The sequence below is a fragment of the Triturus cristatus genome, chromosome 1_2 (genome assembly GCF_964204655.1).
Source record: "Triturus cristatus chromosome 1_2, aTriCri1.1, whole genome shotgun sequence".
NCBI classification, from domain to species: domain Eukaryota; kingdom Metazoa; phylum Chordata; class Amphibia; order Caudata; family Salamandridae; genus Triturus; species Triturus cristatus.
This window is the reverse complement of record NC_140580.1, coordinates 715,444,677-715,471,561: the sequence shown is the minus strand read 5'-3', so window position 1 is coordinate 715,471,561 and position 26,885 is coordinate 715,444,677. Positions and strand designations below refer to the sequence as shown.

The 26,885-nt window shown below is 45.2% G+C and overlaps 1 protein-coding gene across 1 annotated transcript in view; it reads left to right on the top strand.

The window, feature by feature from the left end:
- The window catches only part of NECAP2 (NECAP endocytosis associated 2), a 97,723-nt gene extending 81,547 nt beyond the window's left edge, over positions 1-16,176 (top strand). Inside the window, exons 7-8 of the mRNA XM_085608591.1 lie at positions 4,637-4,730; positions 12,102-16,176. Of these exons, the coding sequence (XP_085464717.1) occupies positions 4,637-4,730; positions 12,102-12,150 (143 nt within the window). The 3' untranslated portion in view covers positions 12,151-16,176. The remainder of the gene's footprint in view (positions 1-4,636; positions 4,731-12,101) is intronic.
- Positions 16,177-26,885: the final 10,709 nt, after the last annotated feature.

Sequence of the window (26,885 nt, the reverse complement as noted above, 5' to 3'; positions counted from 1 at the left end):
CCGTTGTTGGTTCCTCCTCACCCACCTTACCTTGCTCTTCTTGCTCCCCACCACCCCTTTGTCCATGTACTTCCCCCATTCACTCCCTCCATTGTCCATTTGCTAGCCAGAGCTGATTCCCCACCTTGAGTTGTCAGCTTACGGCCCCATCTCCTCCTTGCTTCTCTAGCCACGTCTGTCTACCCTCCGGGTGGGAGGGGCAGGGACAGCAAGCTGACAATGGAGAGTGGGCGAAAGGGACTGTGGCTCGGCATTGTTAAAGTTAGAGCTATTGCCATTGCTCATGACAATGCCGTTTCTTTAACCCCTTCAGCGCGGCGCGGATTCCCGCGCTGTGCTGAAGGGTTCGAGCGCGGACGGGGCCATGACGGAACGGTTCCGTCATCCGCACAGCGCATCCGATGCTCATGACGGAACCGTTCCGTCATGAGCATCGAAGGGGTTAAATGTTTTAAAAACAAAAACATAAACAAAAATAATGTCATTAGCAATGCCAATAGCTCTAACTTTACAAATGCCGAGACCATTGCATTGTAAATGCTTGTTTACTTTTGCTACACCTCGTAAAGGTAGCCCTATGTCAAAAGCTGACATAGCTAGATGAATTGTTAAGTGTATCCAAACATGTTACATCAAAGCCAGAAGGGTTCACCCCACTCCCCTAGGCCAAACCCTACCAGGAAGAAGGAACCGACCATGGCATTTCTAAGGAATATTTCCATAGCTGATATCTGTAAAGCAGCTTACATGGTCAATGCCACGCCCTTTTTACCAAACATTGTGTTGATGGTCTTGCCCGTCAACATGCTAAAGTCGGCCAGACAATATTAAGAACTCTGTTTCAGACTTCTGCACCATGCACTGACTAGCTACCTCTTCGGGGAGTGCTGCTTGACAGTCTATGCAGAGCATGTGTATCTACAGCCACACATGCCCCAAACTAAATATGTTACTGATGGTGGAAGCACCTGTTCGTAGCTTGTAGTGCTGTAAATTCATAAATGCCCACCCTGCCACAGGAGTCAGTCTGTTGTTTCCACATCTCTGTAACACTAAGTAAATCTACTATTTGATACACTATTTACATGGTCACCATATTCTCACTTCTAATCATTCCATACTTACCTTCACCTACTGTGCGGAAAACGATCTAATACTGGAGTTAGTGCTCATGCGCATCCCCTGCTATGTGATGAGTCACAGGATACATTGTGACTTGAAGAAACGTCTTCAAACGAAAACAACTTGCAACGTCTGAGCCCAACACTAGATTGCATTCGTATGCAGTGCATGTGAATCTACAGCACTACAAACTATAAGCAGATGCTTACAGGATAAGTAAGATATTCCTTTCTTTTTATGAGTTTCTGTCGCAAGATGAGGGTTCTAAGCAACACTGCAGACCGGTCTGCAGCTGACTCGCTCGGACGCGGGCAACGATAATTCCTCAGGGATGATTCACCCGTATATGTTGAAAACATATGAGTGAATATATGGCGGCATTGCTATTGCTGAGATACCATGGATGTGCGCAGTTTACCTTATAGATCACGCAAGAGATTTACCGTTCCGGGAGGACTCTCCTGTAAGTGCATTGTAATAGAAGAGGGTTACGGAAGACCCAAATGAGACCTGCATTATCCATTATTTGGGACACAGTGATGCCATATCCATGCAGAAAATACAGCTGGAATCGAGGACTGCAAAAAGGACAGGATACCACCCGTTCCCCCAAAAAATACGACAAAACGAGAGTTGGCTAAAGCTCACAAGATTTCATAAAGAAGAGGTCAAAGTACCGAACAATAAATCTACAACAACAAGAAACATTTTTTTCTTTGCCTTACGAACTGTATTTTGTGTTCAGTATGATATAATTACTTGTGCCTCACACTGTTAAACAGAGATTCAACATAAGCCTACCTCTAAGCCTCAGAAAAACAGTCAAAATCATACTGTTCTATTCCTAATCCTCTTCTTCATATTGATACATCAGTACTTACACACTAATTTGCTAGATATGATTGTTCAATGCAGAGCTAGGTGCCTAGAGGCAGTTTATTCCGTAGTATGCGCCAAATAAATAAAGAGCACAGATGTGCATTATTCGTATGGAGCTTGCTTGGAAACTTTGAGACCTCAAGGAGTAGATTAGAATGGTATTGTGGTAGAGCGGCAATAGGGGTTGGACATTAGCTTAAAGAGATGCAGAAACCATGGCGCTGGTGGATTGTGAGAGGGAAACCATTACAGGCTACAGTTGCACTCCAGTGATGCTGTGTAAAAGATTGCCCTGAATTTTGTTCTCTCAAGTCGTGGTGACATTCAGCTTCTGAGTCCTCTACAAGAGCAGATTCGATAAACATTACCGGCAAGTACAGTGTTAATATATTGTAACACAAGTCTCAGCCTTTGAAATCATTCCAGGAGCTTGTAATAGATAATGCACACTTTAAACCAACTTAGTAAGTTTCATTTGTGAGAATGTACCTCCGTGATTTGTAGTTCACTGATTTTAACAGGCTTTATACACTGTCTGTTAGCAACAGAGCCTAGTATGTAAAATGTGGTAGATGGTGAATCTGTTGGTTGTTAAAACACTAAACTATATTATTGTGATATTTTAGATGAGTTTCTTCCCAGGCTTTCACTTTGCACAAAGAGTTTAATTGATGCATCTGTTAAGTGATGGACGGTCCTCAATCTACTCTGATAGGTTTGCCAGGGAAGTGGATATGCCTCAGTCTATTTCCCTAGTTCCCTATTTATATTTGGAGATTGGTCGTCTCTTAAAATTTCTTTCATTTTGACCTGATTTTCTAAATGGGAGTCTCTTTATTGTTATCTTCCAGCGCGCCCAGTGGCATAGTTTTGCTTTTGATGTCGTAGAAGAAAACTCTTACTCCAGGTTTCAGTTGCTTCTGTAAATTTATTTGCTAAAAAAAAAGGTGCAAGTCACAGGAAAATTGGCGAGGTGAAGCCCGCATCTATACTAGGTGTTTGAGAAATTTGTGTGATTTTCCCTTGTGTAAGTATGCAAAATTTGGGGGAACTTACACAATTATGTGAGAGGTGAAATCTCTCATTTTGTGCTATGTTTTAGCACAAACTGCATCCCGAATTGTGGGTTATAAATAGCGTCAAAATAGTCATAATGTAAACCGCAGCTCTTCACGATTCATTCGAGTTGTTCCCATGCTTCTACGGTACGATTTTACCTAGAACAGCTGCCGAATTACGTCACTTAGTGTAATGGTATGATTTCGGGCATTTTGTGTAAAAAAGTATAACACGAAATGCTAGACATTAAACGAGATTGCTCCAGTTTAACAAAAAAATGTGCCCAGGCTGAATTATACCCAAATATGGAGGTTTCTAGAATTAGTTACATCGCGTGTTTAGCTACTTGAGTGCACAGCTACCGAGCTGAGCTAAGCTCATGGAAATGAAAGTGGATTACCTTCAACTGCATCATCAATAGTGCATGTTATCAGCAGATCCAACAACTTTTGAAACCATTGCATCTGGTGTCAGGAGCACTTTGGTTCTAGGTTGGGGGTAATGGCCCTTCTGGTTAAAAGACATAGAATGGGCAGGAAAATATGGGCATTGTAAGGTACATTAGTTAGTTATTTTAGAGCGAGGCTCTGATTGAATTTTCGTCTTTTTTCAAAGTGTGATACGTTCTACATTGTCCTTGGGTGTGTATTCTGCTGATCTTTTATTGTAGGTCTCATGTGGACTGAAACATTTGTCCTTTTAAATAACTTTAAGGGAGATCATGTCGCTGTTTTGAGCCTGATACTAGGGGACTGGTCCAAATATTCCTCATTCTTCTTTTGAAGGACATGTTTCTGGCTGGTTTGTATGCTTCTATTCAGAGCAGGAGTAGTTTTCTAATTACCTTTTGGGGTTTTACTCTTTTCTTGCAGCCAGCCTGGTTTCCTAAGTACACTAGACTTGGATTCAGGATTAATTACCGATTTGCATTTCTTGTTCCACTGCTACTAGGCTTTCTTAATATGGGTACACATGGTTAAGATGGTTATTTTGCTTTCAGGCAAACATTCTTTTTCTGTAAAAGGAGATTCAGTCTGTCATAACAACCTCCTCTGTTTTTATGCTTTTTATTTCTCTTTACTATGGAGGAATTTTCTTCCTATAAAATATGATTGGATTTTTAAAATATTTTCACTGGGATGGTACTCCATTTATTTAATTATCAATGTCAATATTTTCGGCAGTTGGTGCATAAGGATATGCCTAATGCATTTCTCTACTTTTTTGATTGTTTGCATTTCTCTCTCTTTTTTTCTCACACATCTCTGATTATCTCAAACTCTTACATAATTTCTCCCTTTCATTTTCTTTCACACTTTCTCTCACTATGGTCGATCTACTGTACTTGCAAAATGAGGCAGCTGAGCAGATACAGATGAACTATGTAATGTCTTTCATCTCTTTCAAATATTTTCCTCATGGCGGGATAGTCTTTCCAACTTTTTTGTTAATGTATAATAACCACTCGAGCAAACCATTGTTGATGATGAATAATTGATTGCTTATCACCAGAATATGTCATACATTTACTTCACATATTGCGTTAAAGCTTTTCTTGGTTATTTTTTCTCTGTAGGGTTTCTCCTCGATATCGATGCAACACCGTTTGGAGAGCAGACCAACATTGCTTCTACAGGAGACATCTGGGGAGACTTTGCTAATGCTTCAGGGTAAGCAGTCTGTTTGGGGATAGTTTTAATGTTGCTTTTTGGCAGAGAAGAGGCTGTGATGCTTTCTTTTTTACTGTACATTCCTAAGTCCTTTGTATGTTTTATATGCTGTCCTAATGCAAGTTCATTGGCTTAAATTGTGGTATGAAAGGTACTAGAATGCTAAAACTCCCAACAGTGTTGCCAAGCACTGTTTCGATAGGGACTTTTGGTAAGGTTATGTGTTCAGTGAGCGATGGAGAATTTTGAGTTGAGTAACTTAGATACTTCTGCCTTCCCCTTTTTTCTCTCTTCCTACCTGCATCTCCCTATCTTTTATAAGTGTTCTGTCCAAATGCGGGTTCCACTCTAAGACCCTTTTTGGCACCTAATTGGTTCACTCTCTGTGTACTGTGAGGATGTATTACTCCTCTTTTTGTTATGTCGCTGGGTCAGTGGCTGCTCTCTGTCACTTTTCTCCAGACTGCGGCCATATAGCACTGCCTTTCACTGTGTCCCAAAGTGAGACCATGAAGCATGTCCTTTCTCTATGCCCAACTTAAGGCCATGTTTTTTTATTTTAATTTTAAACATACTTATCTGATAGAGACATCTACCAGCAGATTCCTTATCTTATAATCCTCCCCAGGCGCTAGGCTGGATTCGGAAACCTTTCCAGCAGTACCTCTGCGTGTCGGTAGAGAGCGTCGGGCGACTCCGCAATGAGGATGTTGACGGAGTCCATATAAGCCTTCCCCGACGCACTGAGGTCTGTTCCTTCTTTTCCACGCTAACATGCGGATCTGCCCTGCAGTTCCTCCAGCTGTTTTCAGTCTCCTTGATGCTTTTTAACCGACGGAGCAGTGTGCCTTTCTCCCTCTTCTTTAATGTCCTTGGCATTAAAGCCTGTCAGTCCGGTGGACGACAAATGTCCACCACAGATCCTCATTCGGTATTGCTTGTGGTGTCTGGTTGAGCACCAAGACCCCGACAAGTGTGACTCTTGTCAACAGCTCTGACAGAAAACACGCAGGGTACATTGCATGAAGCTCCTGGCGGGGCGGATGTGACAATCTTCGAAGTCTTCTTATCGTCCTCAGCCCCCTACACATTCTAGTGACCTACAGTGCGTCCATTCTAGGAGCCATTCTCCGGGCTTTATTCACCTTTAACTTCCAGAGGTAAGTCTGTGCCGGCTGTCGAAGGCCCTCGCCTTCGTCACTTACCGCTTATCCCCACTCTTCTGTTGAAGTGCTGAGGCATGAGTCCGCCCGCATCTCCCCACCTGTCCGGGGCATCTTTGACCCAGATGAGACAATATTCTCAATCTTTTTTTTTTTTGTATTCTTGGGTCGTCACCTCCCTTTGGAGCACCCACGGGCCCTACAGAAGTGCATGAGGTTGTGCCTGTGACTCCGCCGACACTTCAGCAGCACCTGTGCACAGTCCTTCGCAGCTCCCAACTTCGGGCTCCTGCTTTTGGTCTGCTGACTCCTATGCAGCATCAAGCTTTTGTCTGCCGGCTCCCGTAGTGGTGCAGTTGACACACATTGATGATCCTTGCGAAGTTGAGGCGTCGCCTTCTCAGGGTTGAACGTCTTCGATCACGGTGTTGGATGTGGCGCTTATGGAGCCAACCATCCTGGATTTCACCCCTCTGGTTTGTTCTTCTGAAGACCAAGCTCAATCGTATTTCGGTTGCCCTGGAGTTGCACCTTCCTTCAGTGGAATTATCAACAGACCCCTAAATTGGTGGTCTACACCCTGCTCAGTGTAATGTTGAGCCTGTACTTTCTTGCAGTGACTGTTTTCAATATTTTGTTGGGTGGTAGGACTAAACCTGAAACAGGGCTGTCTGAATCGTTCTATTTCTCACTGGCATAGCCTGGCCCCGGAGGATTCCTCCTGTCTCCTTAGACATCCCTCTACTAAAGGCTTTGTGGTTCAGGCTGCTTCAACCACCCAAAATATTGATTTTCTCTCCCTTTCCCTCCGGAGAGAGAGGCCAGGAAATTTGACGCTTGTGGTAGGCTTATTTTCTCTTCTTTTAGCGCTGCTCTGCGCTCACTGAACACTTCCTGTGTGCTCGCCCGCTTCTCCCTTGCCTTGTGGGACTCTGTGGAGCACCTCTTGCCCTCCCTTCCCGAGGAAACCCGGAATGCTCTTGTTTACCTGTTAGAAGATGGGCAGCAAGCTGCCACACTTAGCATCCGCTGTGGTATGGATACTACCAATTCTGTTGGTTGGGCTATGACCTTTTCCATTGCTCTACGTCGGCGTGCATGATTGCGTACTTCTAGGTTTACAGAGACTGTGGAAACTGCTTTGATTGACATGCCTTTTATAATACCTCCCTTTTTGGTATGCATGCAGACTCTGCTTTAAGCCAGTTCAGTGATAGTCATGGGGGTACAGAGTCTTAACTCTGTTTTTGTACTAAGGTCGTCGGAGACAGTTGTTTCCACCTTGCTTTGACTCTGTTCAGCCGTCTTCGGACTGGGTTCTTCTCTCCCCTCTAGAGATCCACCCGGTGTGGTGTTCTTGCAAGTACTTTTTGTCTAATTTATTATTGTCGATGACAATTTTCATTTCCATCCATTTGGAACTTATCTTACTTTGCGGTCTTTTGGGAGACTGTTCTTTGGCTCTTTTGCCGCTTGAATTGTCTTACCCGAGTACTTACTCTGCAGCAGGCTTCTGTTTATGTTGTGCAGTTCCACTATAGCCTTGTTTACCTTGTTCGGGGTCCTTATTTTGTTTGCTTCTGAGGCATTTTTGTGAGCTACTTATGCACTTCGTACTCCTTATAGGGATTTCGCCTTCCTCTTTCCTCTGCCCTTATGTCCATATGGGCTATGCTGGTGCCGCAGGCAGGCACTCTCTTTGGCCTGATTTGCTTTCATTTCCATCTTCGCTTCTTTTCAGCGTGACCCTTCTCTTTGCTTTACAATGGATTTCTCATGTCGTTTTCCTATTGGTTCAGGCCTGGGTTCCATGACTACAGCCTTCTCATGCTCCTGAGCCTGTTTGTCTCCAGCAGTCTGGTATTTTTGTGCCTGTTTTATACATATCTGCCATTGCACCCGTGGGATAGCTGTTGTGCCTGCTGTTCCTTTTTGTCCTCTTCATCTGGGACACCAGTCCCCTTAATTGTTGGATCCCTTGCCTGGTATCCTTATTTCACAAGAGTATGTGTTTTCCCTTTCTGTTCTGTATCTTTCCTCCCTTCACTCCTGTCTTCGTGGCGTCCCCTTTTTTCTATGGTAGAGGTTACATTTCACCCTCCCCTTCTTTGGTGGGGTTATTTCATTACTTTTTCATGAGGCATATCCTACCGTTCTCACGAAGCGTTGGTCAGGTTTCTTACCTGTTTCTCCTGCTTCTGTATGTTGGACAATGTGTGACTGTCCTACTCAACTATCTGTTGCCCTTAGTTCTTCCTCCTCCTCCTGCTTTCTCCACCCCCCCCCCCTCACCACCACCACCACCTGCTGGCATCCTTCCTCAGTCGATGGTATTGGTTCTTGGGCGGTTATCCTTCTCCTATAGTGGGCCCAGCCTTCCACGTCTTATTCTTGTGTGGCATTATGTTGCTGTTTCCCAGCCTTGTCGTTCTATCTCCACCTTAGCAACTGTCGTAACTCTTACTCTACGACAGTAGGATGTGTTGTCTCTGTCCTTCCTTGGTTACCTCTGTTCTTGGAATATCCTTTGTTCCTCCACTTCTCGTCCTCCCACTCACAGGCGTTGGATGTGCTTACCTTCGAAGGAGTGGATATACTTCTGCTGTACCGTGTATGACTTGTGCATCTACTGGGACTTCTATGTCTTTTATATGTGTAATTATCCTTATATGCATGTATCCTTGGATACATCTGTGTGCATGTACCTATTTCATGAATATATCTCTTGTAGATGTGTTTTACTTCAGATATTTTTGTGTGTGTGTTTGCATATATGGTCATCAGGCTTTCTGTACAGTGTCCATTGCTGCATCTTTCCTCCATCGTTCTTGGTGACCTGGTTCACCATTCTTGGTTCTACTTTTTGTTTCCTTCCTTATTTTCAGTGAGTGTCTCCGTTACATTACCAGGAGGGTTTTGTCTGTCCCTTTGTGGTTCTCTGTTGAAGAGCGGTGTCTCTATTGTTCTTGTTGTTTTCCAAGCGATGCTCTTCAGCATTCATTACTCTTTTTCTCCATCGTTCTTTCACTCGAGAGTCCTTTTTTCATACTTTGTTTCTCAAGGTCGTTTCCTCGACAATCAGTAGGTGCTCCTATTCGCTGTATGTGTTACTGTGGATGCCATGCTGTTTGCTCCTTCCATTTGGTTTTGGGTCTGGACTCTGTGGCCTTTTGTCCTTGGTCCCCTTGCATTCCCCAATCTTAGGTTGCATTCCCTTTGGGGCTGACTCTTTTACTGGTTCTGTACCGTGTCTTCGGGTCCTCTGGCTTTCTACTCTCTACAGGCTCCCCATCGTCCTTCTTTGGGATCAGTCCTTTCGGTGAGGATCTTGCTTCTCTATTCTTTTTTTGAGATAGTCTGGCCCCTTTCTGTTTTTTGGAACAGTTTCTCCTGTTGAAGATCTTTGGTACGGTCAGTTCCAGCATGGAGCCTAAGGAGGATTCTAAAATAAGGAATCTGGGGCTAGATCTTGTCTCTACCAGATAAGGTGTTACCGAAGGTAAGTAACTTGTTCTGTTGGCATTTTGTAGTGGGAAACAGAAGGTGCAACATAGCGAGTGTCTTCACTTTGATTATTCACATCCCCAGTACAATGGGTGTCAAGCAAGGCATATGTATAAAGCAGACCATACGTTGCATGCAAGGGTTCGTATGTGCACAATAATGCTCAGGATACAGCAATTCCTTCAACAAATTAGAATAAAAATATATATTGGTCGCACCTGTTGGTCAAAAAGGAAGAAAACAACAACCCCAAACCCCCTACCCAGCATCCCATCCAGTCATCACCCAAGTGGAAGTGTTCAAATGTTAGATTGGTATAGCCTACGTTTATTAGGAAATCATGAGTATCATAAGATGGGTAGGTGTCCTCAGTCAAGATGGCACTTCAAAGAGACCATCTGGAGAGTCTACGGGCTGGGTGTCGAACCAGTCCGGGGAAACGTGCTCAGTCCCGGGTCCCACTATAGAGTGGCTGTGTCCTCATGGTCAAGACCCCCATACCACTCAAGATTGTCCGGTAGCTGTCTCTATTGGGACCCGTCTACGTTTGGCATCCTTCATCATAGTAATACTCGGCCCACCGCGTGAGGTCGCTATGCCACTTTACTAGCTGCTGGCCCCTAGCTTTCTTCCAGTTAAAGGTAATTTAACTCTTGGCTAATATCAGGGCGAGATCTATAAAATTAGTGGTCACCTTGCGCTTGGCTGGTCTGGGAAAAAGACCTAGAAGGCACGCCGAGGGGGAGAGTTCCACGCTGTGGTCAGTGATGTCATTAGTGACTGCCAGCACGTCCGTCCAGAAGTCTACAAGGTGCGAACAAGACCGCACCATGTGTAACAACCCAGCCCCCTCTGTACCACATAAAGGGCATGCAGTAAGGGCTGCATTAAAATATCAATACATTTTGTCCGGTGTGAAATACACTCTGTGTAGTTAGAAAAAATGAATTGACTTGAAACCGGCATTCCGTGAAATTTGAGGGGTAGTGGTAAGGACCTATGCGTAGGCCGCATCAAACATCTTCCAGAAGCCCGCCCCAGGTCGGAGCACCATGATCACTTTACCGACATTACTCTCCAGGATCGTTTCGATAGAGTTGAACTCTCAAGTAACGAAGCAAGGGCTGTTCCCACCTAGGCCCCATCGGGGTCCACGGCATGCGCTCCCATGGGTCATAAGGGAAGAAGCAGGTACACTGCGATGTAAAAGCCGCGTTGCGATGGTCGCGCGTGAAAACGGAGTCGTTGTAATGGGTGTTCCCCCTGCCAATTTCCGTGCAGCCCAGACAGAGCCCAAAGCCAGCCGGGAGGCCCTGGCAATATCCCTGTACCCATCATTAAGAAAAAGGAGCATGTCATCTATGTACAATGCTATATGGTGTATCTGGCAGGCAGCCTGCTACAGTGCAAAAAGGGGGAAGGGCCATCGGTGGGCCACAGTCTTTCAGCCAAGAACCTAAGGATATGTTGCTGCTGCATTTCAGTGTACCACCCCCTGAGGCCTCATGACTACCACCTTTCCCTGTGCTTCCCACAGAAAGGGGTGCTTCGTAGAACGTGATGTACTACAGTGGAGTGTTTTCTGGTGCTCTGCTGCCTTCATTTCTGTATCCCTGTCAATGTGACCTATGTGCATTAGGATATGATGCATCTGACTTGTTTCTGCAGTCATTGTCTTATATTTTATCCCTCCGAAGCCGCTCGTGGGCTTCAATGGAGCAGAGTACCAGGTTTCGCTGACAGGACATCACGCATCATTTGACGTCCGATGTCATCACAAGTTTAATTAATTGTACAGTACTTAGAAGCAGCTGAGGACTATTGGACTGAGAAGTTAGGGTAGGCAAGGAGTGGAAACGTCTGAATTAATTGAGCTTTTAGAGCCCTTTGCTTTCTGTTCTTTCTGCTTCTTGCATGAATCCTTGAGAAAAGGGGGATCGGCAAGCAAAGCAGTGTTCCTGCCTACCCTAAGTGAAGCCCATGAAATTGCTCCAGCTGGAAGCTGAACTTTCTGTACTAAGATTGGCTTTGGTGCCAACATTCTGCTATCCTCATTTCACTGTCTTATCTGTCTAATGCCTCTTGTGTAAGGCCACAGTCTCTTCTGCATTTTTGTCTGAATCCTGCCAGAATTTCTCTGATCTGAATATTATGTACAAATGACGATTGTGTTATAATCCGGTGGTTCTTTTTCCTTCGTCTCTCTCTTCCAAGGTGTAGGTTTGGTATTTTTTCTGTTGAATACGTAGAATTAAGGGTGATTCTATTCAGAGCTGTGCCTTTGCTTCTGGAATGTATCTTTTGCTCTAGTATCTTTGCGGGACGTGTTGTGCTAATGCTAGTTTTGTTACAGCCTTTCGGCCAACCTGTGCTTATGCTGGCTGTTACTGTCCTTTGTTTCTGCTGCATTCCTCTGTTCCCACATCTCCCTATGCTGAACAGGCTGTTCTCTTAGTCATCTCTTCCACAGAGAATGTCTCTTTCCCAGTGTTCTCTTTGCTATAGTTTCTGTGCTGAGGCTGCTAGTAACTATAGACCTTGCTACCTTCTTTTCATGCGCCTCACTGTCACTGTGTAGACAGATGCATACCTTTCGACATTATGTGAACACAAAACACCCTTCAAACTTAAAAAAAACATGCATGCCTGATTTTGAAACTCCTGGATAAATTAAGAGTTGACTGATATTCCTGTTTTTTCCTAGGCCGGAACCTGGGCAGACACCAGCCAGCACAGGATGGGTGCAGTTCTAAATTGGACTCTGTTTTCCACACCATAGTGGCCTGCGCTGATAGAAGATACAGTCTCTCCTTTACGGACCAAAAGCAGGAGGGAAGTTATCCAGCCTTCTCCAGTGATGGCGGAAAGACGCAGCACTTCCTGACCTACCATTCTTTTAACATTTTCGGGCATTCATGCAAATTATATTTTTTGGGGCTAACTTGAAAGTTTCCACAGTAAGAATCCAGATAGCACCTTCTTTCAGAGCATTACCCACTGCCATGGTTGATCATTTTATTAGTTTCTCCCCTTTTGCTCAGTTCCCACCCCTGTAACCACTGGAGATTATCGAGCTGTTAGCATGTATGTAAGCGGAGGAGGATCAGCTCCTTAATCTTGTCTTTTGACAGCCACTAAAGTAGAGGGACCTAGCCTGACAACCTGCTCTTGTTGAAGGTGAGGGGGGCTGTAATAAGGATATGATGGAGTGCTGACTTTGTAAAATAGTATTTTTAATTAAGTGGACGCTCAAACAAACCTGGGTTTTAGTCAAGTCTGATCCCTAGGCGTGGCCTATGGGGCAGAACACTGAGAATGTTTCAATACAACTTTATATAGTGTATGATAATTTATAGGTTAGTTTGAGTGGGGCTGGGGCTAGCTCTAATGCTTTATGCACAGTCCTTGCAGTGTCCACATTTTAAATCAGATTTTTATAGAACTCACTTTGGTTGCAGTGCTTCCAAGTCCGCTTATAGCTCTGTATTTTAAATGTTGCAAGAGAGGAGGCATCCGAAGGATACTGCATGAGTGATACCGTGGCCTCTATGATTAGACATTGACTGATCCTGAGGGAATTACTTTGTCAGTGGGTTAATTAGCCACTTCAGCCTGACTGTAGAGGGCCCAGGGAGAGTGGGAGTTAAAACTACCTGAAAGGACCTTATCTCAGCTTCCAACTTGATCCGTGCCTCACCACACATGAGGCCATTTTCAAGATGAAGTGCAGTGCAGTGCATCTGTTAGGAAGTCATTTGTTTCGGGGATTTACATTCGATTTAGATGCTCATGATTCTGGGTCTATTTAAATTGAGACAACCCTTCTGATTTTTGTTTCCTGACCCTTTTCTAAACGGTAACCTTAATTTTAATTTTTAAAGACTAGAACAAATCTATGCAATATTAAATCTTGTAGTTTGTATCCTCTTTTTTGAGGTGCCGTTATGCAGAAAATGTTACTTAGGGTGGGTGTAGACCTATTGCCTGTAGCATCTTCGACCACACGGGCTTTTAGCTGTGCTGCTGTTTTGTAAATTAAGGCGGATAATCTTCAGAGCTTAAGTAGGCGTGGGACAGTGGCTAGCTCCATGGTGTTAGATGAGACCGGCAGCTCAGTATATGACGGTCCGACTAACAAGTCGTGGTTTTAAATAAAATGCTGTTTTATTGAACTAGGGCACATTTGTAGTCCTGATGGCAATTATTTGGATCTGGAAATAGCTTGACCGGAGAAAGATTCCTTTGCAGAATTTGTCTTTGATCGCGGCAAGTTGAGAGCCTCTTCTTACTTTACACAGGGTTCTTGTCGAGAGATCTGCATGTGTGCTTGTCCACTACATTCTGCTCTAGCAGTGCAGTGGTGGCTCACCAGTTTATTAGCTATGATATGCATTTGGTTTCCAAGATGTCTGGATTTCAGGGCTTGTTCAGCCTAGTTGATCCTACTGTAATCTGGAGTAAACTGGTGAGGCTACAGTGATGCTCTTTGATCAGTTCTTTGAAGAACACCCCCTTCTGATGATCTAGCTACGGCCATGTTTGAAGGAGCATTCTGTGCGCGTGGCTAAGTGTGACGGTGTCAACTAAACCAGTATGAGGCATGGTTTTAGAAAGTAGCTGGCAGTGCATAGACTCAGCTGTTTTAATTGGCAGCATTTAAACGGACCAAAGAGGTGTAGGTGCTAATGCTCTGTGCGTTCCCACTCCAAAAAGTGCTCTGCTGCATATATGGGAAAAAAATCTGAATTATCATCCGTCCTAGAGCCAAGCACCTGGTGTCTTCAGATCGAATATACGAGAGTCGGCAAGATCATAACGAGACCTGTAAAAGTAAATGCTGCATCTCCAGTCAGCCTCTATCACCAGCTTTTATGTAATTACGTAGGAATATTTATTTTACCCTGTCGGCTGGGAAATGTGATGCTGTAGGGTGGTTTTTATATATTTTTTTGTGCAATCTGCAGGTTATAATGCCTGACTAAACTTTTGATAATCGTCTTGAGCTGTGTGTTGCATTCCATTATTTTCTCAACTTTTCAGGTGAACTGGAAACACTTTTTGGTTAAATCAGCAAAATAGTAGTGGAAAGTAGATTATTTGGCAACTGTGCCAAATCCTAATTTACACTGAGAATTCAGAGGTTGTGGGATCACAGAATTTGTATGGTGGTAATTGTAAGTACTGACCTTCAAGATATGGCGTTCAGTGCGTTCAAAACTGGGACTTGTTGGAAGGGCTTCCTTGTGACATGGGTCCATTTGGCTGCTATGTACTAATGAGTAACCATGAGTACAATTTGAGCCCAGGTGTAGTCAAGGGTAGGTGGGTAAATGGGCAGATTGATTGGGCCTGCCACAATCGGAGGTCCCATCTGGAATTTTTGGGCCCCCAACCTATCTGTTAATTGGAAATTAAATTTCCCTACCCCTACAAAAGCACTTCTATTTTGTAGTTCATCTAACATTAATTGTGGTCTACTTCTGTCTGCCATAACTCCATAAAGGTAAGGGGCTCAGGAATCTTTCCTTATGAGCCAAGGTATTGTGTCTCAGGCAAGCTCAAAGCAATGGAATACCTTCCATCTATTGGTGGAAAAGAAGAAGCCTTCAAAAGAGGTCTTCTTTTAATTTCATTCCATTGTTTTATTTTTTACGCTGATTAATTTGCCTAATCAGATCTTAGGTTTCTTTCCTCAGAATCTCTTTTCCGTAATAATTTGAAAACCTGGCTGTTCACCACCCCTTAATATTGCCTCCCTTTCATAGTATGTAGTCTACAGCGCCGGGACACCCCCTTTGGGGGTAGCCGTGCACTCTACAAGCTTCTTAAATAAATAAATAAATAAATAATCAGCTAATATTTTTATATAGATTTGGCTGAATCTTAAACCTCCAATATCCAGCAGTGCAGCTGTAATTTGGTATCATCTTTCCTCATCTTATGTTGCAGGAATGATATGTTTCTGCAGGAGCAGTTAAAGTCACTGACTCCTGTTGGGATCTCTTTGGGGAGGATTTAACCTGTTCATTTGTTCGCACAGCCCTGCCATCTCTGCAACTTGTATTTTCCTCTTTTAGCACCCTAGTGTGTTCACCAAAGTGCCTTAAACAGGGAGTCCTAGTTCTCCTTTTGACAATCTCTTTAGCAATATGTACATAGGAGTAAACTGATGTGTAGCAATTTAAATCGCAATAAACCCAACAAATTGGTAATCGTTAGGTCTTACAATGTAAGAAATGCTGCTAAACATATGTGAAATCTAGAATTTAAGCAAATGTTTACATGTTTCTGTCTGTAGGAACAATTATTCATGAATTTATTTGGGTATCAGACAATCACTTTAACAGCTTGAATGTGCTATTTATAGTTGGGTGATCTTTAAAGTGTCTTTGGGAGCTGGTGTGGGATGCCGAAACATGTTTTATAACTAAATTTTTGCTACTCAACTTTGTTATAGTATTGATTATTTATAAAGTGTTTATGCCACTAGGAGTAGACATTTTATTCCTTATGTCCTAATGTCAGAGCTCCTGTTGTCCCTTATCCACTTGACACACTCATTTATGATTTTGTTACCCGTTGCTGAAGTTGTTAGATGTCTAATTTCTCCTTCAACTGGATACTCTTTTTATTATTCTGCAATTTGCTGTCGAAGCACTACTTGATGCACAGATGCGGCCAGAGGATTTTTAAAGTTTGTGGCAGTGACCCCTGACGAAGGGCGCTTTCTGCCCGAAATGCATTGGGTTTTTATTTGAATAAACACTGCCTTTGATGAACAGAGCTTCAGTCGTGTTCTTATATAGAGGTCCGGATGGACACATTGGGAACATAAGAAACCTTGAAAATGGCAAACATTTCCGCATGTGGACTATAAACTCAGAGAAATTAAATATAAGAAAAAGGAGTACGCAAAGAAAAAATGAATAAATCATTGAACATGGAGCAAACTCGCCTCAATGGCAAAATTCGCTGTGCACTGGTTTGGGGCAAAATGTTGCCCCATCTCTTAGAGCTCCTGTTGTCCCTTATCCACTTGACACACTCATTTATGATTTTGTTACCCGTTGCTGAAGTTGTTAGATGTCTAATTTCTCCTTCAACTGGATACTCTTTTTATTATTCTGCAATTTGCTGTCGACTTTAGGCTGTAATTTTACATTAATTTTTCAGATTTCCAGTGTCAGTATGGAGGTGAGACGCCTTAACCCGGTCTTGATTTCCAATGCGCATTAGAATAGAGAAGTGAAAATTTGTTTACATTTCAAGTTGCAAACTCACAGCTACAATATGATGCAGCACTTGTTTCCAAAGGTGATTGTAATATGATGGGGCCTGCAGCTTCTTGGACTACTCCAAGTTTTGCAAAGCCAACAAGCCAACCATGTATTGTACGTACAGTTGTCAAGGCAATTTGACAGACGGGTTAGCAAATTATAGTGCATTGAAGAAGATTAACCACAGTAAAATAAACAAAGAACAGTTATTCATGGCTAACACAGCTTTATTGTATTAAACCCGGTCAGTTTTCTTTTGTTTCATCTCTCTTTCTTTGACAATTTGACATATGCCTGTTCTCCTGTTGTTCTTTCACTCTCTTCAGTGGAGCTGGATGAGTGTGCCACGTTTAACTATTCTGATGCTGCCAGCAGTGAGTAGATAGAGCACAAGCTTCAGCTCTGAAGATAACAGCCTTTGCATTTTACTGACTTGTCTCCGCCTCACCGATAATTCGGTCATCTCATACATGGGGCTTGCCGTGTTCGATTTAACCACAGACTTTTCACATATACAATTTGTCTAACAGATGTAGGGACAGTTGAGGTTGTGTCCATTATCTGTGCATCATTAAACATTCCAAGCTGATGAACAAAGTGGCTTTTATTTATGTGTTTAATCCTCGAACTAACCTTCTCATGCATGACCTGCAAAACCGAAAGTTCACTCTTACGACCTCACACAGCACAGATGGGAGATTTGTCCAGAAACTTGAATCACTGCCAGCCTCTCCTCAGCTGTGTCTGGAGTTCCATGATCTGAGCTAAATTACTTATTGGGAACTGATATGAGGTCTTGTGGAGAGCCCCTGTTGAGTGGAGTCCTAATTTCCTCCTGACACTTCGTGACTGTATACAGCCTGGCTTGCAGCTGAGGGCTGTCCACATTAAAATGTCAGAAGAACCTTGGGATTTAAATCATTGTTTTACCTTAGATGAGGCCTTCTGTGGTAGTCGGCGGGCCATGATCTACATTGCACCATCTCAAGGTATTTTCGGCCTGTTAGTAGCAGCTTCTTCTTAGACTGATAAACTGTTCATGCAAAAGCTGAAACTCTTGCCATGGCTATCCATGAAGAGATATTTTCCCAAGTATATCTTGTCGTACGGATTTCCCCATGGTAAATTTCCTGTATGTGCTTTGCAAGAGAAAGCGGCTGTATTCCACTGAAGAAAGGAAAGTCACCTGTATACACAGAACAACAGAATATTTCATTTGCCTTTAATCCTTGCACAAATTTGCTAATAATGCAAAAGGAAACCTAATTTTCTTACCTAGTGTTGCCTTTCTATTTTATTTTTCAAACCTGTCGTGTGACATTTTGCTCTTTGTCATTTACCTTTTGGTGTCTGAGTTGTGAGGTTATCTACATTTTCTATTTGGAAAAAAGGAAAATGTTTTTGGCATTTTAAAGAAACAGGATATTGAAAAGGTTAATCTAGGTTAATGTTTTAACACACTAAAGCTCTTTACAAAGAAACATTATAAGTTCAGAAATTGTGCCCAGCCGAAATTTGTATCTCAGTTCATTACTTTGCTCCTAAAGTGTGGAAAGGCCTCCCAGTCCACATTAGAGCCTACTCCTCTCTTTTTAAATTCCACAAGAAGCTGAAGACCTGGCTTTTCAATTAACCTACCTACCATAGGCAGAGCTAGACACACACCTGCTCAGCACCAGGATGCCCTCGCGGGTGATGGTGTGCTTTACAAATACACTGAACATAAGAAATATTATGCTCCCAAGAACAATGAACTGAGTTGGTCTAGTCCAAATTGAAGCCTGCAACCAGAAAAACAGATAAGGAAAGGAGTAAATTGTGCATCGTATCCCTCTGTGTTTCACCCTGGCAGCATTCTTTCTCATTTTCCTTTAGTATGGTCACTTTAACTTAATTTAGGAGTATGTGGGTAACCTGGAAATTCTATTTCTTTGATCGTTTTTCCAAATCCAACTGGTCTGATTGGATGCTACAGCATCTCTTAGGAATTCTCTTAACAGGACCCAAGGCATTAGTGGCATCACCGCTTTTGGAGTAGCTTCAACAAGCAAACCAGTTTTAAAAATGTAATTCAAGAGGGATAAACTCATATAATGCAATTTTCTACCAATTAGCAGACAGCCACTTCTATCTATTCAATCCTTAAGGCTGCTGTATAAATTGGGTAGTGTTTTGTAATTGAAATTTGCAGCGCAGTCACATGAATGTCAGTGCAGCGCTACAAAATTTGCTGTTTGGAACCAGACTTAGGCGAACCCCCTTAGTGGGCCAAGCCACCCTACGATATCTTCAGGTGAAGATTCAGCAGTCCTTGCTCACCCATATTTGATTGTTCTTATTGTTCCATATTTCATTCTAAGCAGCATGCAAAAAAGGTGTAGGCAATCGAAAAAAATATCTCCAGGCCTTTTTCTGCATCATTAGTGTCTTGTCCAGGATTCCATGCATACATTTTTTCCTACAATTCTTCAGAGTATACCGTAGCACTATCATCTTCCTGCTACAAAACGCAATTTTGGTAGTGCTGTTTTAAAATGCAGTACATTACTCTCTTGGGATTGTTTGCCATATAACCATAAATAAATTGTACAGCCTACATTTAAAATCATACATAACCCCACACAAAGGATAATGTAAAAATGAAAATAACTAACATTATAAAGAGTTCACCATTCTCCGACTAGGAGCTCAATACAGAAACTAAAAAGATGGTAGTCGCCAATGGATAGGTAAGCAAATTGGTAATTTCAATCATGATATCACAATGAAGACCCTTGCACTTGAATGCTATACCTTCAATGGCAGCATATCAAAATATGTTTGTTTCAATTATGTGTCATTTTCATGCCACTGATATAGCACTAGGGAAACGATTCTAAATGAACACTGATTTATCCTGGGATAGAGAGTATTTTAAGGTAATTATAATGGCAATAACTCTGTAGGGGATACATTCTGTTTTTTTTTCTTTTGTCCTCTATGCAATATAATATCAGGTTTACCAAGTACTGCCTTTTACCACAATATTACATCCTGTGTCCCCAGTTTTGGAAAGGGTTCATCCATTTAATTTAAAGATTGTGGGACTCCTGTCCAACATCTAGAGGCCGGATTAGCATGGAAAAGAATGTAAACATGCTCCCCAGCAGCGCTGCATTGGATGTATGCTTATTTCCATTACATTGTGCTTGTTTCTGGACTTATATGATCTCTTTTCTACCGATTTGCTGCCACCCAAATTTGATTCTTAAAAGTGTGTTTTGGAGCAATGAAAACCATGTACATTTTCTTTTTCTGGTGTATTTGTCTTTGGTGGTGGTGGTGTACTATTTTACTGGAAGACTCTGCTGAGCAGTTGTATTTGAAAGGTACCTACATTTACAAAAGCAAGAGGGAAGGATGTACTGAAGCTTTTAAGAAGCTATAAATTATTTTTAAAATGCATCATAATCCTAGAGAAAAGTATTATGTTGCGTTCAACAGTGGCTTCTTTTCATTATACCGATTTTGGAAACTCCTAGAAATCTCTGTGTAATGCGTTTTTTAGTCCTACTGTTGGGTCTGTATTTTTTTTAAAGGAGTGATGCTCTTGTATTTTGTTTGGTGGTATTGGATGTTCTCAATGTCTCTCATCCCTTCCTCTGATCTATTTCACATCCCTCTGAGATATTTTAGCGGCTTTCACAGGAGCAGCGTGGCTGATATGATGACAGATATTCCCGAATGCTTTAAAACGATAAAGCAGCCAATGAATGAGTGAGTGGTCATCGCCTGAATGCCGGGAGTGGGGCATCTGATCCCATTTGTTATTGATACAACAAGCCTGCCGTGAGAACTGTCCTCAAATGCTATGCACTTTGTGTACCACTCGGATGCCAGCTTGTTTCGGATTAATTTACCAAGGATTTAACATTTTTGCCAGGTGGAAAAGGAGTTTGAACTCATCTCTGTTTTTCTTTTTCTTATTTTCATGTTGGAGTGTATTTAGTAGACAACTTCTCTTGAAGAACTGGCTACGATCCATTGTCACCTTGGTCCAGTTTTGGTGCTTCTCCTGATGAAGCCCTCATGCCTTAACTCTGTTTCACTGTCCTTTCGCAATTGACTTGAGCCCTTGTTGCTAGGAAGCAAACCTCCCCTTCTGCTCAGCCTGTCTGTATAATGGTGATGAGTTTCCTTTTGCAATAGATGCACAGCAGGGCAAGGCCACCTTAACAATGTATAAGAGAGGAAGGGGAGAATAGAGCTCATTGAAGACATGTGTAGAGCTACTGTGGACCTGATTTATAAGCTGCACTTTGTAGCATGTTTTGTAGTACTACAAAGTGCTACTCATAAACGACCTGTTGACTTCTGCCTCCACATTACCTATGCTTACATGTGTGGAGTTCTCTGCCCCGGCTGTGGAGACTCCGAACATGGAAGTATACATTTTAGTAGTAAATGTGGGAGATACTGGAGGAGTGGGTGGAAAAAGGGTTATTGGTGGGAAAGGAAGGGGTTTAGGAAGGGACGTTACCCACTCAGACAAGTACGCCATTTGCTTGCACCACAGGGGGTGGAGACATGTCACTTACACTTTTGAAGTAAATTTACCCTCTGAGTTTGTGAATATCGAAAAGTAGTAAACTTACTTCAAAGTGTAGACTTACTTAAAAGCTTACTTTCTTTGTGAATCAGGCCCTGCATGTCTAATGTCTAGTGCTTATGAATCCATGCAAACTAGTGACACCGCTGTTGTCTGTGCCGTAAGCATGCGTGCAGCCAGGAAATGTTTATGAAGAATCAGCCTGGAATAAATGAAATTCGATTCGAATATCCAAGATATCTATTGGAAATATGTGTACAAGGCCTAATTTGTGAGCCTGTAGGCTGTCTGCAACCTTCAGGAAACCACATACATCTGCATTTTCATCTCTGTGGTTAAAACAATATCTTACATTTGTCACTACTTCTGACAGTCAAAGGCTAGTGCTGGCACTTTCTTTTGTGATGCAAATACACTTTCCTAGCTGTTGTTTGAGCTTTTCCGTGGCAGAAGCATGTGTGTTCTTTGTTACCTGAGAAAATTATATGCTAAGGCACCTTCTATTAATTTTCGATACTGGTTCAAAAATGTCATTTTCCTCATGTACTAAAACTTACTTGTAAATTGTTGTGGTGTGAGATCATCTCTCCTATACTAACACACAACACTGAAGAAAATCTTGCTACGCTCATCCAGCAAATCATAGCATACCTAATTCATTGATGGACCCTTCCTCTGTCACACAAGTGTTTAAATTGAAGGGCCTAACACTCCTTATCTGCCATCAGTTTCTGTTTTTGTTACTCTTTGTGCTTTAGACTGATGTGCTGTCTGTCGCTGGACTTCCTTGAACTGATATGGTAAAGACTGGTGTAAGGGGCAGCACCAGGGTTGACCTCACAGAAGTGGCATCACTGCAGGCAGTGGATGTGACACTCTAGCGGCAAAGTTTGTAAGATCCCAATCTGACATTGTTCCGGTTTTGGAGAATCTGGAGTTTCCATTTAAAATCATTTTAATGCTTTAGCGGGGCCGCTTTGTCACCGATTCAGTTGAGTTCTAGGCTTATTTTAACTGTGGGATGCTTTCAGTAATTACTTTTTGTCATGGTTTTTAGCGAGGCAGAGAAAGTAACCAACTGTTTTTCAGCTTTGAATGGAGCTTCAAAATTATCTCAGGGTTCAAATGAAGTATAGCCTCAAATCTTTTGACCTCTCTTTCATTCCTGTGTGTGATTTTATTTTTAGTGAACATGGCAAAGTTTTTCTCCTCTGTGTGTACACATTTTTGGTTTCTAATAATAGTGTTATTAAACTCAACCCTTGCCTTTGTGTGATTGGTTTTATTTTCCTTGCCTTGAAGCTCAGTTCTTTGTAATGTCCATTGCTATCTATCTTTCAAGTGGACACTAGTATGATTTTAGATATTTTACTGTTTGCCTTTGAACAGTGACAGTTTGAGCTGTCTGTAGTCGGCAGTAGTCCTTAGTTGTAAATCAGTTTACGATAGAAGATTTCCCTTGTCAGTGGTTGGCCAAGCACAATTCAAAATATTCTGGTTATTTGAAGGGTACCACATGTGCACAGCTTCCTACCCTCGGTTAAAGAAGTAAAACAAACAAATAAATAAGCAGTGTATGTGTGGTGTTCTGGAATATGAAGCACAATCGCATATTAATAATAGAGTTTATAGGAATAACGGATTAGATTATAGCATGGGTACTCACAAACTTTCTCTCGGGGGCCAAATTTACAGTGTAGTTTGTGGCTGAGGGCCGCACCGGTGGAGGCGGGGTCAGTGGGGGAGGAGCGGGCTAGAGCAAAAAAACCTGTGACCATGCAGTTGAACACAGGCCCCTGCAGTGGACGCTTCGTCCACTGAGCCACCTGACCCGGCATACACACATCACTCTCACTCTTTCCCTCTCCCCCTCTCCCTCTCCCCCTCCCCCTCTTTCCCTCTGTCTCATTCCCTCTGTCTCTTTCCCTCTGTCCCCCTCAGTCTCTTTCCCTCTGTCCCCCTCTGTCTCCCTCCCTCTGTCTCCCTCCCTCTGTCTCCCTCCCTCTGTCTCTTTCCCTCTGTTTCCCTCTGTCTCCCTCCCTCGGTCTCTCTCTGTCTCCCTCCCTCGGTCTCTCTCTGTCTCCCTCCCTCTGTCTCTCTGTCTGCCTCCCTCTGTCTCTCCCTCTGTCTCTCTGTCTGCCTCCCTCTGTCTCTCCCTCCCTCTCTCTCTCTCTCTCTCCCTCCCTCTGTCTGTCTCTCCCTCCCTCTGTCTGTCTCTCCCTCCCTCTGTCTCCCCCTGACTCACTCCCCCCTCTCCCTCTGTCTCCTTCCCTTTCCCTCCCCCCCTCTGCCTCCCTCCCTCCCTCTGTCTCCCTCCCTCCCTCTGTCTCCCTCCCTCCCTCTGTCTCCCTCCCTCTCTGCCTCCCTCCCTCTGCCTCTGTCTGTCTGCCTCTCTCTGTCTCCCTCCCTCTGTCCGTCTCTCCCTCCCTCTGTCTCCCCCTCCCTCTGTCTCCCCCTGACTCCCTCCCTCTGCCTCCCCCCTCTCTGTCTCCCTCTGTCTGTCTTCCTCTCTCTCTGTCTCCCTCTGTCTGTCGCCCTCCCCCCTCTGTATGTCTCCCTCTGTTTGTCCCTCTGTCTGTCTCCCTCTGTCTGTCTCCCTCTGTCTGTCGCCCTCTGTCTGTCGCCCTCTGTCTGTCGCCCTCTGTCTGTCGCCCTCGGTCTGTCGCCCTCTGTCTGTCGCCCTCTGTCTGTCGCCCTCTGTCTGTCGCCCTCTGTCTCTCCCTCTGTCTCTCTGCCTCCCTCTGTCTCTCCCTCCCTCTCTCTCTGTCTCTCCCTCCCTCTCTGTCTGTCTCCCCCTCCCTCTCTGTCTGTCTCTCCCTCCCTCTGTCTGTCTCTCCCTCCCTCTGTCTGTCTCTCCCTCCCTCTGTCTGTCTCTCCCTCCCTCTGTCTGTCTCTCCCTCCCTCTGTCTGTCTCTCCCTCCCTCTGTCTGTCTCTCCCTCCCTCTGTCTGTCTCTCCCTCCCTCTGTCTGTCTCTCCCTCCCTCTGTCTCCCCCTCCCTCTGTCTCCCCCTGACTCACTCCCCCCTCTCCCTCTGTCTCCCTCCCTCTGCCTCCCTCTGTCTCCCTCCCTCTGCCTCCCTCTGCCTCCCTCTGCCTCCCTCCCTCTGCCTTCCTCCCTCTGCCTTCCTCCCTCTGCCTCCCTCCCTCTCCCTCCCTCCCTCTCCCTCCCTCTGTCTCCCTCCCTCTGTCCGTCTCTCCCTCCCTCTGTCTCTCCCTCCCTCTGTCTCTCCCTCCCTCTGTCTCTCCCTCCCTCTGTATCTCCCTCCCTCTGTCTCTCCCTCCCTCTGTCTCCCCCTGACTCCCTCCCTCTGCCTCCCCCTCTCTCTGTCTCCCTCTGTCTGTCTTCCTCTCTCTCTCTGTCTCCCTCCCTCTCTGCCTCCCTCCCTCTCTCTGTCTCCCTCCCTCCCTCTGTCCGTCTCTCCCTCCCTCTGCCTCCCCCTCTCTCTGTCTCCCTCTGTCTGTCTTCCTCTCTCTCTGTCTCCCTCTCTCTGTCTCCCTCCCTCCCTCTGTCTCCCTCCCTCCCTCCCTCTGTCTCCCTCCCTCTCTCCCTCTGCCTCCCTCCCTCTCTCCCTCTGCCTCCCTCCCTCTGCCTCCCTCCCTCTCTCCCTCTGCCTCCCTCCCTCTGTCTCCCTCCCTCTGTCTCCCTCCCTCTGTCTCCCTCCCTCTGTCTCCCTCCCTCTGTCTCCCACCCTCTCTGTCTCCCTCTCTCTCTGTCTCCCTCTCTCTCTGTCTCCCTCTCTCTCTGTCTCCCTCTCCCTCTCTCTCTGTCTCCCTCTCTCTCTGTCTCCCTCTCTGTCCGTCTCTCCCTCCCTCTGTCTGTCTCTCCCTCCCTCTGGCTCCCCCTGACTCCCTCCCTCTGCCTCTCTCTCTCTGTCTCCCTCTCTCTGTCTCCCTCCCTCCCTCTCTGTCTCCCTCCCTCTGTCTCCCTCCCTCCCTCGGTCTCCCTCCCTCCCTCGGTCTCCCTCCCTCCCTCGGTCTCCCTCCCTCCCTCAGTCTCCCTCCCTCCCTCGGTCACCCTCCCTCCCTCCCTCGGTCACCCTCCCTCCCTCCCTCGGTCACCCTCCCTCCCTCCCTCGGTCACCCTCCCTCCCTCCCTCGGTCACCCTCCCTCCCTCCCTCGGTCACCCTCCCTCCCTCCCTCGGTCACCCTCCCTCCCTCCCTCGGTCACCCTCCCTCCCTCCCTCGGTCACCCTCCCTCCCTCCCTCGGTCACCCTCCCTCCCTCCCTCGGTCACCCTCCCTCCCTCCCTCGGTCACCCTCCCTCCCTCCCTCGGTCACCCTCCCTCTCTCGGTCACCCTCCCTCTCTCGGTCACCCTCCCTCTCTTGGTCACCCTCCCTCTCTTGGTCACCCTCCCTCTCTTGGTCACCCTCCCTCTCTTGGTCACCCTCCCTCTCTTGGTCACCCTCCCTCTCTTGGTCACCCTCCCTCTCTTGGTCACCCTCCCTCTCTTGGTCACCCTCCCTCTCTTGGTCACCCTCCCTCTCTTGGTCACCCTCCCTCTCTTGGTCACCCTCCCTCTCTTGGTCACCCTCCCTCTCTTGGTCACCCTCCCTCTCTTGGTCACCCTCCCTCTCTTGGTCACCCTCCCTCTCTTGGTCACCCTCCCTCTCTTGGTCACCCTCCCTCTCTGTCTCCCCCTGCCTCCCTCCCCCTGCCTCCCTCCCTCTGCCTCCCTCCCTCTGCCTCCCTCCCTCTGCCTCCCTCTCTCCCTCTCTCCCTGTCTCCCTGTCTCCCTCTCTCCCTCTCTCCCTGTCTCCCTCTCCATCTCTGTCTATCTCTGCCTCTATCTGTCTGCCCCTGTCTCTACCTCTATCTGTCTGTCTTTATCTCTGTCTGTCTGCCCCTGTCTCTACCTCTATCTATCTGTCTGTCTTTATCTCTGTCTGTCTGCCCCTGTCTCTACCTCTATCTATCTGTCTGTCTTTATCTCTGTCTGTCTGCCCCTGTCTCTACCTCTCTCTGTCTGTCTTTATCTCTATCTGTCTTTGCCTCTATCTGTCTTTGCCTCTATCTGTCTTTGCCTCTATCTGTCTGTCTCTGCCTCTGTCTCTGCCTCTATCTGTCTCTGCCCCTGCCTCTGCCCCTGCCTCTGTCTCTGCCCCTGCCTCTGTCTCTGCCTCTATCTGTCCCTGCCTCTATCTCTCTCTGCCTCTCTCTCTGTCCCTCTTTCTGTCCCTCTCTCTATCGCTGTCTGCCTCTGTCTCTACCTCTATCTGTCTCTGCCTCTGTCAGTCTGTCCCTGCCTCTGTGTAACTCTGTCTGCACCTGTCTCTGTCTCTATCTATCTGTCAGTCTGTCTATCTCTGTCTCTATCTCTATCTGTCTGTGTCTGTTTCTGTCTGTGTCTGTCTCTGTGCAGTCATATTGTGTCTAGGGCAGTGCACTCGTACTGTGTCCACACGTCCCTGTCACCAGCCCAGAGACAGCCTCCTCCCTCTCCCTATGTAATGTAAAAGCCAGCTTGTTTTCTCTCTGAATTTGCTGCTTCACGGGGTTTGTGTCCCACCACTGGGCCTGGGGTCACATCTGTCGCTGGCTTTAATTCTGACTCTCACCCCGAAGCTGTCCGATCAAAGCCCCCCTTTGGCGCCCTACTCTCACACCCTGCTGTCCTCTGTCA